Source organism: Moschus berezovskii, chromosome 13 (genome assembly GCF_049115385.1).
Source record: "Moschus berezovskii isolate FMDL1 chromosome 13, NW_MosBer_1.0, whole genome shotgun sequence".
Taxonomy (NCBI): domain Eukaryota; kingdom Metazoa; phylum Chordata; class Mammalia; order Artiodactyla; family Moschidae; genus Moschus; species Moschus berezovskii.
In genome coordinates, this window is record NC_142472.1 from 58,295,046 (window position 1) to 58,314,306 (window position 19,261).

Consider the following 19,261-nt stretch of genomic DNA (forward strand, 5'->3'; position numbering starts at 1 on the left):
CTACTTCGTTCTAAGGATGCCTAAAATGATACATACTATCCTTGTTCTAAAGGACATCAACCCTGAATATTGATTGGAAGGACTGATGCTGAAGCCCCAATATTTTCGCCACCTGATGCAAAGAGCTGACTCATTGGAAAAGACCCTGATGCTGGGAAAGATTGAGGAGAAGGGGGTGACAGAGGATGAGATTGTTGGATGGCATCACTGACTCAATATACGTGACTTTGAGCAAACTCCTGGAGATAGTGAAGGGCGGGGAAGCCTGGCGTGCTGCATTCACGGGGTCACAAGGAGTCAGACGTGACTTAGTGACTGAACAACAAATGCTTGTTTTAAGGAGCTTATAGTCAAGTAGGGGAAACAGACAAATAAATTTATTAAATGTCATGTGATTAAATGCTTATTATGATACATTCACGGTTTTCCAAGCTGTAGGGGGAAGAGCCAAACTCGGCCTAAGGAGGTTGGGAGAAGTTTAAACATAATCTTGAGAATTTAAGGTACATGGAGTTTGCTTACAGAGAGGGGCCAGTAAATTTATCTTTACTTTGAGGAAACAGCCCACCCATGTGTATACTCACAGAAGTATTTCAAATCTCTGCTCACAAAACAATTGCTTATGAAGCTGAAGTGCAAACTGAGAGACCTGCTTCTTTGTTGCTCTACCTTTCCTTCTTCGCTCCCTTTTACTTCCTTCCACTTTTTCCTTTAGTCATGGTTTTAGACCCGTGACAAATTCTGAACTTTGTTCTCTGGGACTTTTTCAGATTCTTTTCTCTGTCTTTTTGTTCTGTATGTTGATAACACTTCACCCCCATCCACTTTTGATTTCTTTCAGTCTTATATTTTTCCAGGCTCTTTGTTTGTTATTTCTGTCGATAACTTTAGGATTTATTGTGATTTAATCATTTAGGGGGAATGTCTATTTCCTTTGTCAATTTTGAGACCTATCTTAACTCATGTGGCCCTAGAGCCACTCTAGAATGTCATGCAAATAATAGGGTCTTGATCAAGTTTTGACTGTACATATGGAACCATGTCTACATTATTAAGCTGTAGTCTGTGGTCACAATCGTGTCTGTTGTTAAGGAAGATGAACAGCTTTTGCTTCTGTTGAGGCAAGGTAGAGAGACTTTCTTATATTCCAGGTTCTATAGAAAACTGGGAATCCTATAACATTTATATTTACCTTCCTGTAGAATGGTTTATCCTAGGCATTCACTGAATATCTTCTTTGGTTGAAGGAACACAAACAGCTGTAGGTTTGATTCTTGGCTTTTCCTAACCCAAGGTTGTGAAGTTGTTTTCCTACATTATATTTTTAAAACTTTTCCAATTGCCTCAATATTTAGTTCAGTAATCGACCTGAAATTCCTTTTGTGTATGGTGTGAGATATGGGTACAGTGTCTTTTTTTCCCATATAGATAGGAAAGTCTCAGAATGTAAAAAATTTAAACAACTTTATTGAGTTGTAATTTATATATCATAAAATTAATAAGATTGACTTATTTCAAGTGTATAGTTGAGTAATTTTTAGTAAATATCCTGAGATGTTAAACTCACCATAGTCCAATTTTAGAACATTTTTATCAGTCCAATAAGATCCCTCATGCCGATTTATAATTAATCTGTCACTGAATTCTTTATAAGTTTTCATCTTGAGTTCTCAGCAGCATCTCTATTACAGTGTTAAACAAGTGATGATAGCAGGTATGTTTTTGTAGGTCCTGAAAATAGGTAAAACATTTTCAGAAGAGCATCAATAAGCATGATTTATGCTGTAGGGTTATAGCATCTTACCTTTCTCAGATTCAGAAATCTTTCATATAATTCTTAGTTTGTTGAACTTTTTACCCTATTTTCCTTTATAGTTGTGGATTGATGTTTAATTTTCTTCAAACATTGTCTCTTAATTTTTTGAGATATCACATGATTTTTCTTTTTTATTCTGTTAAAATGGTGAATTCAACCTTGCATTTCTGGGATTAAACCCAGTTTTTTATCTGCAGCTACATTTGGTTTCTAAGTATTTTTTTTCCTAGTATTTTATTTAAAAACTTTGTAAACAGAAAAGAGCTGTCGGTGGTTCTTTTCCCTTTCTCTTACTTTTCTCATTGGGTGTTAGTATCATGGTTATGCTAGTTAGCTGGATAAAATTGTTACGTTGGTAAAAGAGTTACTGTGTTTTTGGATTGTGAATTTTAAATCACACAACTAGGCTCAAACACATCTTTATTAATCAAAATAGAAACCATTACAGTCAACACATTTTTTTGCTAATGAGAAATAAGTTGGTTTATTCCTGTAGCATAAAAATCTGTGCTTTGGAATTCAGCAAACTCTTGGAAAGCATTATCTTTTGGGGGTTGGGGTAGTATTCTACATTAATGTCAGGAAGGGTCTCTTGTTTGATGTTCTATCTTGACAGGAGTCTGTCCTCTTCCCGTAAGACCACCGAAACTGAACTCTAGATTTGTCAGGGTTGGCAGAAGGGCTCAGGGTGTAAGTAGAAATAATGTTCCATTTACTTCTCTGGATTCCTGAATTCTCTTAGATTTTGGCTCAAGTAATTTGTAATACTATAAATAAATGCTGTGTGTGTTTTATATGTATGTATATATATAATTTTGTAGTATATATTATAAATTTATATAATTTATATGTGTAGGTAAGTATATTATTAAATAAAATCATGTATTTTTGTAGTTGAAGAATTAGTTCAAATAACTTAGCTTGTCCCTAATGGAAATGAAAGTAAAAAGAAAATTTTAAAAGTTGGAAAAATGTTGAATAAAATGATTTTCATTATTTAAATAAATGAACTACTATAAATTAGGAAATAGTTATTTTTTTTCATGTTTATTATGAATATTGTTAATGCTTTTTTTTTTTTTTTTTTTGGTTTGCTTCTTAATAGTTTTCTTGTTTTAGGGGTAAAAATATTTCCATCATGGCTCATTCAAAGACAAGGACCAATGATGGAAAAATTACCTATCCTCCTGGTGTCAAGGAAATTTCAGATAAAATATCTAAAGAAGAGATGGTGAGACGGTTAAAGGTGAGTAGAATTAGGTTATATCCTTTGGGCATCTGTTTAGGATAAGCGGAGTTGGGGAGAGCACCTGTGGAAATCATATAGGGCTGTACCTTGGTAAGGCAGCTTGGTAAAGCACATCAGAGCAGAAAATATTTCTTGGCCAAAACTAGTTAACTGTAATTAGGAGCTAAGAAAGTGGAATAGGTAAAGAATTGTAGAGTTTCCTTAGCTATTGTTAATTGGAGTGTAGTTGGGAAGGTGAAGCTTAGGATTTTTAGGGCCTCCTCTCCTGCTCCTGCTGAATTGCTTCAGTCGTGTCTGACTCTGTGCGACCGCATAGATGGCAGCCCACCAGGCTCTGCTGCTGCTGCTAAGTCACTTCAGTCGTGTCCGACTCTGTGTGACCCCATAGATGGAAGCCCACCAGGCTCCACCGTCCCTGGGATTCTCCAGGCAAGAACACTGGAGTGGGTTGCCATTTCCTTCTCCAGTGTGTGAAAGTGAAAGTAAAGTCGCTCAGTCGTGTCCGACCCTTAGCGACCCCACGGACTGCAGCCTACCAGGCTCCTCCATCCATGGGATTTTCTAGGCAATAGTACTGGAGTGGCTTGCCATTGCCTTCTCTGCACCAGGCTCTACTTGGGTATAAAAGACAAATCCCCAATATGCTTATACTCCTTATTATCTGTCGAAAGTTGTCTCCTCTCTCCAATATCTCATTTATTTTATAAAAACAACCATTTTAATTTGATTTTTCATTCTTATTAAAAATGAAATTTAAAAGATTTAATTCTTTCTACTGAGTATTAAGTCTACATTTTACTTTCTTGTATTTTGAAATTAAGTTAAAGAACTTTACTTTTAGCTCTCGGTTTCTGATGTGCAGCAGTGAGTCAAGAATGGATGGCAAACTTCCATTTACGAGACAGTCACTGTATGGTTAAACTCTTCATATTTGCTTGAATAATATTTCATCTTTGACCATGATTAAAATGGTTAGAAGAGCAGAGTGGCCAAGGAGATTATTAAGCTGATTAGTTCAGATGTTCTTTATTTTTAAGCATTTTTTTCCCCTTCAGTGTTGTATCCACCTAGACATGTTGCCTGTTATTAATATTTACCTATATTTCCAGTGCAGAAAGTTTGCCATAATTAATCACTGAAGACCCAGGAGCCTTAAAATACTACCTTATTGCTGCATGATTATTTTTTTTAGAAGAGAAAAACCCCTTGTATTATAAATTTCACATAAAATCTTAGTATTGTAGCCTATGCATGCAGTACTGGAATGACAGATATAAGGTGTTTATTATTCAAAGCAAAAGGCATCTTTGAGCAGATTGAGTTTACCAATATGTGGATCTTTTATCTAGTTGGGAGTTTGTGTATATTTTATTAGAAATGGTTAAGCTGCAAACTGTATATGGTATTTTTCATTTCTGAGGATCTAGATTTTTCTTGACCTATTAAATTTTTAGAGAAAAAGTACGTTTATTTCCTCAGATTTGTTTATATTTCAGCAGTGATACCATCCTTATTGTCTGCTAAGAAATGAATGTTAAACACAGAGATAGATTCCACTTATAAACTATTAGCATTTGGTGTCTTTTATGGATGTTATTTTCTCAGACATCTTTTTTAATTTAAGGACTCATATATGAAGTATTCATGAGTTTGTAACACCATTTGAGTTGTACACAGTATTGAGGAATTCCTGTTATCTAACCCTTGATTATTTTGGTAGAATGATTGCCACAGTGTTCACATGCAGTGCTTGTAGTAGCCTTTCATTATTTTGTAGACATTTATGCCCAGCAATAATTTGCTTAGTTTTCTTTTTTTTTCCTTTCTAATTTACACTTCCCTCTGTTAAGTTTTATAAAATCTTGTTAATATATAAGATGTCATTGTTTATATAATTCCTAGAGTTTCCTGTAATATTTTATTCAAAATGTACTTTCTCTTGTGAAGAGATTTCAGGGAAAGAACGAGTTCCTTGCATGTAGCTTTCCTTTCCTCCCCCTATAATACACCTAAGTCCGTCAAAGCATATATCTTAGAAGTAATAAAATTAAGAGGTTAGGAGAATAGCCCTGGACATTGTACCCTTAAACTAATGTAGTGCCAGACTGGAAGGATTAGTGTATGCCTGTTTCTGGATTCCGGTGTAGTAGAATTGAGGGTCCGTCCTGTGAGGAACACTGTTAGCCACAGCTGCTGTGAGAATTCAGTATGGCGTTGGGCAGTTCATTACTCAGAAGTCTTCAGTCTGCAGCTGGGTGCCAGATGCATGTTGCCATGTGTCTCAAGGACCCAGTCCAGTCCTACTTGTTGATTGGTATTTGTAGCACCACCTAGTGGATGCCAGATGGTCACCTTTACATTGTCCCTGACAAGTTCGGCAATTTTATTAAGTCTCATGTGAAGTAGAAATAGTGCAGGCTGAGACTTCACTATGACTGCTGATATTGAAATTAGAGAAAACTTTTCACAGAGTTCAAACTATGTAATTTTTCACGATTGTTGTTTCTGTCCCACTTCTTTTATGTAAAGGTTTGCTTTCTTCTGCTCACTCCATACATGCTATTGAGTCTTACTAATGAACTGTCCACCTCATGTTCTCTTTTACTGTAGCACAGGAAGTACTTCATTGGATGCTACAGATAGATACTTTTAGAGGAAACATGAAAGTATATTTATTGAAAGTTAACCTTTGTAATTAATACGGCTCTTATTTTCAGATGAATATATTTTTACATGGAGGATGTCATTATTTTATTTCATTTTTATATAGATGGTTGTGAAAACTTTCATGGATATGGACCAGGACTCTGAAGAAGAAAAGGAGCTTTATTTAAACCTAGCTTTACATCTTGCTTCAGATTTTTTCCTCAAGCATCCTGACAAAGATGTTCGCTTACTGGTAGCCTGCTGCCTTGCTGATATTTTCAGGATTTATGCTCCTGAAGCTCCTTATACATCCCCTGATAAATTAAAGGCAAGTACTGATTCAAAGAACTGCCAAGATTGACTGATACTTTATCTTTCTAACTGAAACGGATATTAAAGTACTTAGATTATTTGTTTGGCATCTTTGACATTAATTGCATCAGTCTTTCGCTAAACTACATTTGTTTTCTTTATTTCCTGTAGAATTTCCTCCCCCCCATTAGTACTTAATTTTATTAAACAAGTTCTGATCTTCAGAATAAGAAGTTGATTAGTAAACTGTATTGTATACTTTCTTTTTTGCCCGCTCCGTGCAGGTTGTGGGATCTTAAGTCCCGTGACCAGGGATTGAACCTTGGCCATGGCAGTGAAAGTGCCAAGTCTTAACCACTGGATTGCCAGGGAATTTCCTATACTTTTAAAATTATTTCATCATTAGTGTATCACTTGGGATACCCTTCTTTTCCTTTTTAAAAATTCATGTTGAAGACCATGTTCATTATTGAAAAGACAGTATCTAGTATAAATGTGAATTTATAAGAATCCTAATTCATATAATGGAAGATGTGATGATGTGCATTGTTTTGAAGAAAATACAATGGGCAAAATTTTAATGAAAGTTAGGAAACATACCTAGTAATTGATTATGGTTGAGTGTACTCCGGGAGTTGGTGATGGACAGGGAGGCCTGGCGTGCTGTGATTCATGGGGTCGCGGAGAGTCGGACACGACTGAGCGACTGAACTGAACTGAACTGAAGTAAAGTCATGTCAATGAAGTGATTTTTAAAAGATGGAAAAAGAAAGGGAATAACCTGGTTAATCCAGTGGATAAAAAGAATGAAAATAAGTATAGCTGTGCAAAAAAAATATTGAGTAAGGCAGGTTAGAAGAACATTAGAAAAACCAGCAATAATAAAAGATAACTGTGGAAACTATGGGTTAGAAAATGAGTCCACAGGAATATTACTGAGTATGAATTAAAAAAAAAACAATTTAGATTTACTTTATTTAACAAATATTTATGTTAGTTACCTGTCGGGAACTGGGTTTACCTTGGTGAAAAACAGCCCAGACTTGGTTCTATAGTCAGGGACTTGCATCTTAAAAACTGAAATGAGAAACCTGCTCATTTGATCAAGTCAGCCAGTATTCCAGTAAGGAATGCCCAAACTGCTGTGGGCATATTTGTCTTATATATCTCACAATGGGGGAAATAGGGAACAATATTTGTCATTTAAAAGTAAACTGAATTATAAGATTTGAGAATGCTCGGAGACTTAAAGTAGATAATATGAGCTGGTCTGTGGAATTGTATACCCAGATAAATTGTGAACCTCTAATTTGAGGTACTTAATTGATTTAAGGAGTAGTTGTATTTAGTAACCATTTTTGAAGGATGTACTTTTGATAGTATTTTTCTTGAAAAGCTACTTAATAATCTGCATGTTCTGTTTCTTCCCTTTTAAATAAGGTTTATCATTTTACTTATAAGGGAAATTTTTTTTCTCTCTTTTTTTTGATTGATTAGCATGCTTCCTTTATAGAATTAGCTTTTGTAATTTTAGCCTTTTCCAAACTTTCCAAAGACATCATCTCCATAAAATTTGACTCAAAGTGATACTGAACCTATTTTACCCAGGTATAAAGGGATGTGTCAGAGAAGGCAATGGCAAGCCACTCCAGTACTCTTGCCTAGAAAATCCCATGGATGGAGGAGCCTGGTAGGCTGCAGTCCGTGGGGTTGCTAAGCGTTGGACACGACTGAGTGACTTCACTTTCACTTTTCACTTTCACACATTGGAGAAGGAAATGGCAACCCACTCCAGTGTTCTTGCCTGGAGAATCCCAGGGATTGGGGAGCCTGGTGGGCTTCTGTCTATGGGGTCACACAGAGTCGGACATGACTGAAGTGACTTAGAGAGAGAGAGAGGGATGTGTGATAAAAAGTCAAAAGCAAGAGATGGAGATAGATTGATAGATTGTAGGGAAAAACAAGTATCAATAATTATAATGACTGGGTAGGAAGCCTGAGAAGTTAACTTCTAAGGGTCTTTTTAAAATTTCTAAGTTTCTGCAGTCTATTTTCTTTCCACTTGGTGATTTTGTTTTGCAATTTTAAGTTTCCTAAACTGTGTTCTTTCTATACAGTTACCGTATATAATGCCATTCCACAAACCTGATCAAATCAGCTTTCAATCATTGCAGAGCGTTCTAATAACATCATAAGTTTTAGTTTACTCGGTTTTCAGGTCTGTTGTTTTTAAATTACTGTAAGATATTTTTCTTTCTCTACTTTTAGATCATGGTAAATGATTTACTGTCTTCCTTTAAAGGGGGGTAAGATATTTGGTGTTTTCATGATAACGCATATTTAAAAAATTTCAGCCAAATGCAAGCTTTTTTTTTTTCCTTTTTTAAACTGGTTCTTTACAATTTTTTCATGATAGATACATATGAGTGCTGAATTATCTTTAGGAATTTAGTGAATGTTTTCATAATCTAAACAAAACTTTGTCCTTTTTTTTAAGGATATATTTATGTTTATAACAAGGCAGTTGAAGGGACTAGAAGATACAAAGAGCCCACAGTTCAATAGGTATTTTTATTTACTTGAGGTAAGCAGTATGTTATACTTTGAGATGACATTTTAAAATGGTTTCTCTACATGTATATTTTTACTAATTAAAATTTTACCCTTTTTACCTCTTAATTTTAGAACATTGCTTGGGTCAAGTCATATAACATATGCTTTGAGTTGGAAGACAGCAATGAAATTTTTACCCAATTATACAGAACATTATTTTCAGTTATAAAGTAAGTTCACTAAGATTATAATCTTTTTTAAATATAAAGGATTTTTAGCTTATAGGTGAAACTGCATAAACTTTTTTATGATGAATATCGGAAGGCTAATATTTGTAACTTAAGAATTCATTAACGTGATTTTTATAGATACGTTTTGAAAATGAATATAGCTAATTTTGTATTGTAGAGAATAATACAAGAGTGACGTTAGTTAATCTAGCTGATATAAAAATATTTTTATTATATTATTTTTCTTTTGTTTAAATCACATATTACTGACCCCTTAATTCCTGTGAATCATTTAGTTCTTTGTGTAATCCTTATAATCATCTCTTAGAATTAACGTCAACAAAGCAGTTTGATGCTCTGAATTTAAGGCCAAACTAAAGTTACATTTGATTTAATTACTTTTGATTGTGAGACCCATAAAAATTAGTAAATGTAATCTTGGAAAGGTAGTTTAAAAAATATTTTGGATGCAACTGTAAGATTTTGGAGAGAAGGAAGCTTTAAATGAATATATAGAGTTGTTTTTACTTAATACCTTAATGTGTCAAATTTGGGGACCCCTAACCTAACGGTTCATCAGGCACTCTATCTATCAGATCAGAGAAGGCAATGGCAACCCACTCCAGTCCTCTTGCCTGGAGAATCCCATGGACGGAGGAGCCTGGTAGGCTATAGTCCATGGGGTCGTTAAGAGTTGGACACAACTGAGCAACTTCACTTTCACTTTTCACTTTCATGCATTGGAGAAGGAAATGGCAACCCACTCCAGTATTCTTGCCTGGAGAATCCCAGGGACAGAGGAGCCTGTTGGGCTGCCGTCTATGGGGTTGCACAGAGTCGGACACGACTGACACGACTTAGCAGCAGCAGCAACCTAACGGTTCATCAGGCACTCTATCAGATCTAGTCCCTTAAATCTATTTCTCACTTCCACTGTATAATCATAAGGGATTTGATTTAGATCATATCTGAATGGTCTAGTGGTTTTCCCTACTTTCTTCAATTTGTGGTGTTGGAGAAGACTCTTGAGAGTCCCTTGGACTGCAAGGAGATCCAACCAGTTCATTCTAAAGGAGATCAGTCCTGGGTGTTCATTGGAAGGACTGATGCTAAAGCTGAAACTCCAGTCCTTGGCCACATCACGCAAAGAGTTGACTCACTGGAAAAGACTGTGATGCTGGGAGGGATGGGGGCAGGAGGTGACGGGGACGACAGAGAATGAGATGGCTGGATGACATCACCGACTCAATGGACATGAGTTTGAGTGAACTCCGGGAATTGATGATGGACAGGGAGGCCTGGTGTGCTGTGTTTCATGAGGTCACAAAGAGTCGGACACTACTGAACAACTGAACTGAACTGAACTGACTGAATACCTTAATATCATTGTAAAATAACGTGTGATGTTTCATGTTATGATTACATTCTATAAATTTTAGGTATGTTTAAATCTAAATGAAATGTCAATTTTGAATTTCAGCAATGGCCACAATCAGAAAGTTCATATGCATATGGTGGATCTCATGAGTTCTATTATTTGTGAAGGTGATACAGTATCTCAAGAGCTTTTGGATACAGTTTTGGTAAATCTGGTACCTGCTCATAAGGTAAGTAGCAAAATATACTTTAATACATGTCTAAAAATCTATCAGCAGTAGGGTCCAGAATTTACTTATGTTTAAAATGCAGTTTATCCTGCTTTATTCTTAGTTTTGGAGACTTTTATTGATTAATGTTAATGAACATTAATTGTGTTTAGTAAAACATAACTGTGTGGATCACAATAAACTGGAAAATTCTGAAAGAGGTGTGAATACCAGACCACCTGACCTATGTCTTTAGAAATCTGTATGCAGGTCAGGAAGCAACAGTTAGAACTGGACATGGAACAACAGACTGGTTCCAAATAGGAAAAGGAGTACGTCAAGGCTGTATATTGTCACTCTGCTTATTTAACTTATATGCAGAGTACATCATGAGGAACACTGGGCTGGAGGAAGCACAAGGTGGAATCAAGATTGCCGGGAGAAATATCAATAACCTCAGATATGCAGATGACACCACCCTTATGGCAGAAAGTGGAGAAGAACTAAGGAGCCTCTTGATGAAAGTAAAAGAGGAGAGTGAAAAAGTTGGCTTAAAGCTCAACATTCAGAAAACAAAGATCATGGCATCCGGTCGCATCACTTCATGGGAAATAGATGGGGAAACAGTGGAAACAGTGGCTGACTTTATTCTTCTGGGCTCCAGAATCACTGCAGATGCTGATTGCAGCCATGAAATTAAAAGATGCTTACTCCTTGGAAGGAAAGTTAAGACCAACCTCGAGGGCATATTAAAAAGCAGAGACATTACTTTGCCAACAAAGGTCCGTCTAGTCAAGGCTATGGTTTTTCCAGTGGTCATGTATGGATGTGAGTTGGATTATAAAGACAACTGAGCACCGAAGAATTGATGCTTTTGAACTGTGGTGCTGGAGAAGCCTCTTGAGAGTCCCTTGGACTGCAAGGAGATCCAACCAGTCCTTCCTAAGGGAGATCAGTCCTAGTTGTTCATTGGAAGGACTGATGTTGAAGCTGAAACTCCAATCCTTTGGCCCCCTGATGTGAAGAGCTGACTCATTGGAAAAGACCCTGATGCTGGGAAAGATTGAGGGCAGGCGGAAAAGCGAATGACAGAGGATGCGATGGTTGGATGGCATCACCGACCCAATGGACATGGGTTTGGATGGACCCTGGGAGTTGGTGATGGACAAGGAGACTTGGCGTGCTGTGGTTCGTGCGGTCGCAAAGAGTGAGACACAATTGAGCAACTGAACTGAAAACATGAAACACTGATTAGTCATTAATTAAATGGAAAGAAGAGATAACAGATTTAGTACATGTGATATAATATCTGTAATAACTCAGTTTTGTATAGGATTATGTTTTAAGAAATATGTTAATAGCTACTTAGAAATGAGTTCAATCCCTGGGTTGAGAAGATCCCTGGAGAAGGAAGTGGAAACTCACTCCAGTATTCTTGCCCAGAAATTTACAGACGAGTCTGGCAGACTACGATCCATGGAGTCGCAAAGAGTTGGTCGTGACTGAGCAACTAACACTTTCATTTTCTTTTCTTAGATTTCTCTTATTGGGAGATATATAACCAATTAGGGCTTTGGGTAAAAGGTAGTATAGTTTGAAAGGAGGGGTGAAATTTTGAGAAGTCTTTACTAATTCGGAAAGAATGAAATGTCGATGGCATTGGTATTTCTTGCCTGGGTAATATTAATCAAGTTGTGTGTGTCTATGTATTTGTGTGTTTTGTTCTTTGAAAATGACTAACACTCTAGTAAGCAGTTAGAAATGTTGTTCTGTGATTCACCAGTGTAAAGGTCTCTGCAAACTTAAGACCTTTCTGGAAAAATATAATTTAAATTTATAGCTTACAGCTTTCTCAAAAATATTGCCAGTGAAAAATGACCTCATAATCCAGAATTTTCAAACTTTTAAAATAGTCCCTCAATACTGATAAATCAGGCACTAACTAGAAATTTAGATAATATATTTATGAGCTAAAATTGATAAGTACCTTTAACAATTAAATATAACAGTTTTATGTCTTAATGCCTATGATTGTAAGAGTTAAAAAAACGTGATAGCTAGGCATATGAAAGGAGAAGGTGTAAGGTTAGGGGAAAGGAAAGTATAAGTTAAAAATGGTCATTGAGATAAAAATCTTTATTGGATTGTAACATTTTTGAACTAGGATATAGATCTGAGGAAATTATACAAATACAGTGAGATAAGGAAAACAAAAGATTCTAACACGTGAAAGAGAGACTGCAAAGGTCCAGTATATCTGAAAGTGATTCAGAACACCAAATAAGAATGGAAAAGGAAATGATATGCAAGTATATATTTGCTTAACATTTTCCAGAATTAATGAGAAGCATAAATTTATGAGGTAACAAAAGTGTCATGATCAGAATATAAACAAAACCTAGTGCAGACACATCCTGGAGAAATTGTAGAATGCTGAAATAGAAATGATGTATTCATACAAAGCATCCAGAGGGGAAAAGCATATCCCTTACAAAGAATAAACCTTAAAGTGATGTCTGACTTCTCAGTAACAAGGACAGATGCCAGAAGATAATGGACCTATATTTCACAAAGTGCTAAGATAAAATAACTGTACATAGACACAGTTGCTATCCAGTTTGAGTGAACGTAAGACATTAAATATACAATTTGTCAATATCCCCTTCCTGAAAGAACTACTACTTTTCAAATACTATAGAATACTGGAAATTGAAACTTGAAAGAAGTGAAATGTAAGTAGTAGTGGTTAACAACAAAATGCTCTGAGTAAGAACTGATATAAAGCAAAAACAGTAGTAGTAAAAATTGTAGTTATTAATTAGAGGGATAATAACAAAATGGTCCTAAAACACTGGATAAAAATAACATATAAGATTGAATGACTTAATGGAGTCAGTGAGTGATATGATCCTGGTGATGATCAGGAGGATAGAGCTGTAAAAAATTTACTTTGGACTTTAAATGAAGTACTTTTGTTAACATTTTAAGGATTACAATGCAGGGAAGAATTAAAATAAATGTAAATGGACCAAATTTACTACTTCAGGTTGTCAGATTAGATTAAAAATAATCCACCTGGTCATTGTTAATTAGAGATAACAACCAAAATAAATTCACCAAAGGTGACACTAAAAGAGGAGAAGTGTTTGCCAAGCACATACTAACTGAAGGAAAACTGAAGTAGCTTGCATTGATTTTAGGTAGTATAGTTGTTACTGGGTAGAGAAGGGATTTATACAGTGATAAATTATAGTGATAAGATGATATCTAACTTGCAGTTACATAGGCTAAAAATATTAATATATAAAGCATATATTGAAAAAATTATAAGGACAAACTCATAGTTTGGTGGGCCATTTTAAAAACTTCCCAGTAATTATAAATCTAATAGACCAGTGGTTATTGAGGATTTTAAAACACAAAACTAACAATGCTGTAGCACTCATAATTAATCTGGCAAAAGAATAAACCCTAATGGAAATTACTAGGTATTTAGAAATCATAATTAAAATGATACATATTGAATGCTCTGGGATTCAGGTTAAATATTTTTAATAAAACTTTATAGTTGTTTTCAGCTAAAGAAGTTATAAAAATATTATTAGAATGTACAAATGGTAGAGGAAAGTAAACAATGAAGAATGGAAGTTAATCAAATGGAAAACACAGTGACATTTCAGAAAAACCTAAAGTTGGTAATTTAGGTCAAATCACGTCAAATCAGAAAAAGGGAGATGGCATCAATCAACAGTTTTAGAATGAAATGAAGAAGAACAAACATTAAAAAGATCAAAACAATTCCATGAACATTATTTCATGCTAACATATTTGGAATTTGTCAAATTTCTAGCAAATATAACTTGCCAATTTTTTCTCAAGAGAGAATATTTTGAATAACCTTTTACCAGTAAAAAATTTAATTGGTTTTAGAAACTATATCCATAAAACAAAGGCCTTCCTCCCAAACAACCATGACAATAATAATTGCAACAGCCGCAGAACTCAAACAGAGCGTAAAAGAACTTAAAACTCATCACCAGCAGATTTCTATTAATCATTTAAGTGCCGTGTAATCCTGATATTTAGAAAGCTTTTTCAGATTATAAAAAGGAAGGCATGTCCTACAATTCACATCATGAGCAGAACATAATCTTCATAGGGAAACTAGATCAAGTGCAAGAAAGGAGGATAATTTAATTTAAAATAAAATGGCAGCCCATTTCAGTATTCTTGCCTGGAGAATCCTGTGGACAGAGGAGCCTGGAGGGCTGCTGTCCATAGGGTCGCACAGAGTCAGTCGGACACGACTGAAGTGACTTAGCACGCATGCGTGCATTGGAGAAGGAAATGGCAACCCACTACAGTATTCTTACCGGCAGAATCCCAGGGACAGAGGAGCCTGGTGGGCTGCCGTCTATGGGGGTCGCACAGAGTCGGACACGACTGAAGCAACTTAGCAGCAGCAGCAGTAGCATACTCATGTAAATCCAGTATAAAATAGCAATGGACAGTATCTAGAAGGATACAAAGTAATATTGGTAATGAGCAAATTGACTTAATTTTAGGAATACAAAGATGTTTAGTAGGCTAAGATATTTGTGGAAATTAACAGAGCAAAGAGAAAAAATATCAGTAGACCTATAAAGAAAACCATTTGCTAAAATTCAGTATAATTTATGATAAAGAATATTAGCATATTTGAAATAGAAAGTAATTTCTTTAACCTTATAAGGTTGTGTTTGGTACTGCACTTAATGGTGAAATGATGAGGCATTCTCTTTGAAGTTAAGGATATTGTAAAGATGTCACTTCTACTCAGGAAAGAGACAACTATGCTGTTTCTAATCGACATTAACTGGAGGCCTTAAGTTAGTGGAATAAAACAATACAAACAAAAGATAAAAGGATTAGAAAGAAGAAACAAAACTGAAATTATTTGCAGATGTTCTGATTGCTTGTACAGAAAAAAAATGTACGAATTAGTTTCTAGAGCAAGTAAGAAAATTCTGCAGTTGCTAGGTATAAGATCAAGATATAAAAATCTGTTAGTGTAATTTGGAAAAAAAATGTATCTGTAGCTTTTAACAAAAACTTGAGCTACTTAGAAATTTAATAACACTGTACATGACCTTAGTGTTGAATATTATTGCAGTTGATGGAAAAGTATAAAAGAACACTTCAATATGTTGCATGATTTGTTACATTTATGTGATGGGAAGCTCAGTATCATAATGTCATTCCTCTGCATACTAATGGATAACCCAATCAAAATAGATACTGTGAATGTGTGTGTATTTGAGCATGTGTGTTTAGTTGGACAAATTGGTTTCTGAAAAAGTAAGAAAGCGGGGGCTTACCTTAACCTGATGTTAAAACATTGCTTCCATATGTCTCTTTGACTGTAAAATCAGGCAGTAATAGTAATAGACCAAGGGACATATGGAAGTAATGGAGACCTTACAAATAGATACATAGTTGTATAGAAACTCGAGAGTGTGGATATTACAGGGAAGTCTCTGGAGGGAATAATGGACTTGAATGTCCATGTGGAAAATAATACAAGATTCTTATTTCACACCATGCATAAAAATAAAGTACAGGCAGAATACAGATCTAAATATGAAAAGCCAGTGTTTAAAGTTTTATTCAAACAACAAATCAACATCGGTGTAGAAAGAATTTTAAAAATGTAGAGAGAACACAGAGAAGGCAATGGCAAGCCACTCCAATACTCTTGCCTAGAAAATCTCATGGACGGAGGAGCCTGGTAGGCTGCAGTCCATGGGGTCGCTATGAGTCAGACATGACTGAGCGACTTTACTTTCCCTTTTCACTTTCACACATTGGAGAAGGAAATGGCAACCCACTCCAGTGTTCTTGCCTGGAGAATCCCAGGGACGGGGGAGCCTGGTGGGCTGCCGTGTATGGGGTTGCACAGAGTTGGACACGACTGAAGTGACTTAGCAGCAGCAGCAGCAGCAGAGAGAACACAAGCCAAGTCATGGAGAGAGCACAAGCCAAATAGGAAAAGATTGATATATCTGGTTATATTAAAATTAAAACTTCTATGGCCTAAGACACCATAAACATTGTAAAAATGTAACTATAAGATATGTTGTGCATATAATTGACAGATATTTAGTGCATAGAGTTTATTGAGAAACTTCACAAATAAGAATAAGGCAAAACAGCTCATTTGAAAAATGGCAAAGGTAATATTTATAGAAAATTATTTCTTATATGTGCAAGGAGCCATGTACAAGACAGTGTAATGTCTATGAATAGTAGAGGTGAGTAAATAAGCTGTGGTATGCTATATGGGCTTCCCTGGTGGTTCAGACGGTAAAGAATCCACCTGCAATGCAGGAGACCCATGTTCAATCCTTGGGTCAAGAAGATCCCCTGGAGACGGAAATGGCAACCCACTCCTGTATTGTTGCCTTGGAATCCAATGGACAGAGGAGCCTGGCGGGCTGCAGTCCATGGTGTTGCAATGAGTCAGACATGGCTTAGCGACTAAGCATGCACATATTATGTATTAAAATACTAAATAGGGATCTTAAGATCTACTAGACTACTTAGTTTTCAGAGAAAAGTGTCTTTGCTGTGCTGTCTCCCTTTTATTCAAATTGAATTTTAGAGTTTTCTCATTCATTGATTTACTTCAGAGTAGCTTTTTGAATACAGGTAACATTTCCTTTTTCATATTTAGTGGTGTATATAATATAGGTACTTTTTTTCCCTCTCCCCTCAGAATTTAAACAAGCAAGCATACGATTTGGCAAAGGCTTTACTGAAGAGGACAGCTCAAGCTATTGAACCATATATTACGAATGTAAGTCTTCCTTGTCCAATTGGTTGTCAGAAAGATTAGCCAAAATTTTAAAGACTGCTCGAAGCAGAATTTTGGCAAGTAGTACATACTTTAAGATTTTTATTGTTTTAATCATTAAGTGTATTTTCTTTCTCCTTCTTATTTAAAATTATTATTGGTTACTATTTTCTAGATTGCCTCTATCTTTTGTTCATTTCCTTCTTCCAAATTGTGTAGTAACTAAAACAGTTTTTATTTTGGTTAGCAAACTATACTGTTTTTATTGTTGGAAATTGAGTTAAATGTAATTAGATAAATCATATGGAACTTTTCATTATTCAGAGAAGTTGCTTACAGCTTTTTGGAAATTAAATTGATTTGTACAAGAAGAAGATATGAACTAATATCAAGACATAAAAATTGAAGGCAAGTATGAATGATAGCAATGTGGTGAAAGTTGCCTATCTTACTCTCCTTGGGATAGATTCCATGTAAATCTACCTTTTCTTTTCTGTGGGAAAGATTTGCAGTGAAAAAGCCCTTTCATTATCATCTCAGGTCTACTTATTTAAGATTGACCATCTTCTCTGTTTTCAGGAGAAATGTATTCTGTCTGCTAGGTTCACTGATAGAAGCTTGTTGAGGTTTTATTTTACCCCCACAGTTCTGGTGAGCTGCACAACTCTAGATGGCACCATTCACACTGTATTCCATGTGAATGTGTTCCAACCAGTGGAACAAATCCAGAACACAGTCTTGATGTTGGCCTCTGGAATTGTGTAGCAGGTCTGTCTCCACCCTGCTTTCCACTTTTATCCACATCAGAAAATGTAAAGGATGTAAATCTGTCTTCTTGGAAAAATTTGAGAAGGGAAGCCTTTTGTGATTATGTAATTTTCCAGAAGTTTATTGAAGGAGATTTTTTTCTTGAAGTATACAAAATTTAATTTGGTATATAAAAATGTATCATGGAAATGGAACAATACCTTGGTAAATTCCAGTCCTCGTTGCTGTCTTATTGCTTAAATAATTGTAAGCATGTGATGATTTGGAAAAATGTATTTGATTTATAAAGAAACTGTTTTGGAGAGTGAACTTTGAGAAACTGGAGACTTGAATTATGTAATCTGTCTTAATAGCTCCGATAAGATTTCAAGGGAATTCTAAATACTGATTTCTGCAAGTTTTGTGAGTGTTGTGTATTGGCTGGAGTGAATTGCTTAGATTGAGTGGATTGAGTCCTTTTTGTATGACATGACGGCACTTGAAATCTGTAGAGCCACATTTACGCATTCTGTTATTAAGTACCCCTTCTCTTTCCTTTGCGTCAAGTGCCTGTGAATGATTGTCTCCATGGATATTAGATACACTAGGTGAGCTCCTCCTGGTGGTCATTTATTTAAGCTGATACTGCCAAGCCAGTTTTTTTAGGGGAACACTTACTTTTTCTGATGCCTTTTTCTGGTACAAAAATAAGAAATTAACACTGTACTATGTTGGTATGTTTTCTAGGATTGGGAAAATAAACGTTTGATTGGGTAATAAAAGATTTGGAATAGAATGAGGTGATTAGGTTCATTATACTGTTCTCTCAACATCTGTGTATGTCTGAAAATATTTATGATAAAAGCTAAAAGAAAGATAAAAACATTTCTAATAATCCCAGATATATCAATGTAAAAACATTTCCCTGTCGCTTAGACCTTACTTTTCCTGCTCTTAGTTCTTGCTACAGATATAGACAGCCTACTCCATACTTTGTTATGTCTTTATCAGAAGCTGGGGATGGGGGCAGGAGATACAGGTTGAGTAGAATGGTCTGAGCACACCTTCAGTTACATATTTATTCCAAGTACTCTGTCATTACTTTCTGCTCTCTCCCTGTTTTCCTTTTTTTCTTGTTCCCCTGCTTTGATAGTTAGCTAATAAGTCATTAAGAATTACTTTTTTTCCCTTCTGTTCTCCCTGCTAAATCTACTTTTCTACTGCAAATCTGTACAATTACATGTAAAAGACTTTGTGGTGAGCTTAATTGTCTTGTGGGGTTTTAGTACA

At 35.5% G+C, this 19,261-nt stretch overlaps 1 protein-coding gene across 7 annotated transcripts in view; it reads left to right on the top strand.

Annotated features, from left to right (window-relative positions):
* Positions 1–19,261, top strand: part of PDS5B (PDS5 cohesin associated factor B) — a 181,966-nt gene that overhangs the window by 60,958 nt on the left and 101,747 nt on the right. For 6 of the 7 annotated variants that reach the window (XM_055426275.2, XM_055426278.2, XM_055426279.2 and 3 more), the window contains exons 2-7: positions 2,936–3,062; positions 5,836–6,039; positions 8,521–8,607; positions 8,709–8,806; positions 10,287–10,413; positions 17,147–17,227. In XM_055426275.2, coding sequence (XP_055282250.1) covers positions 2,955–3,062; positions 5,836–6,039; positions 8,521–8,607; positions 8,709–8,806; positions 10,287–10,413; positions 17,147–17,227 — 705 coding nt within the window. In that variant the 5' untranslated portion in view covers positions 2,936–2,954. Of the gene's footprint in view, positions 1–2,921; positions 3,063–5,835; positions 6,040–8,520; positions 8,608–8,708; positions 8,807–10,286; positions 10,414–17,146; positions 17,228–19,261 lie in introns of all 7 variants that reach the window. The other variant, XM_055426276.2, reaches the window with a different exon arrangement.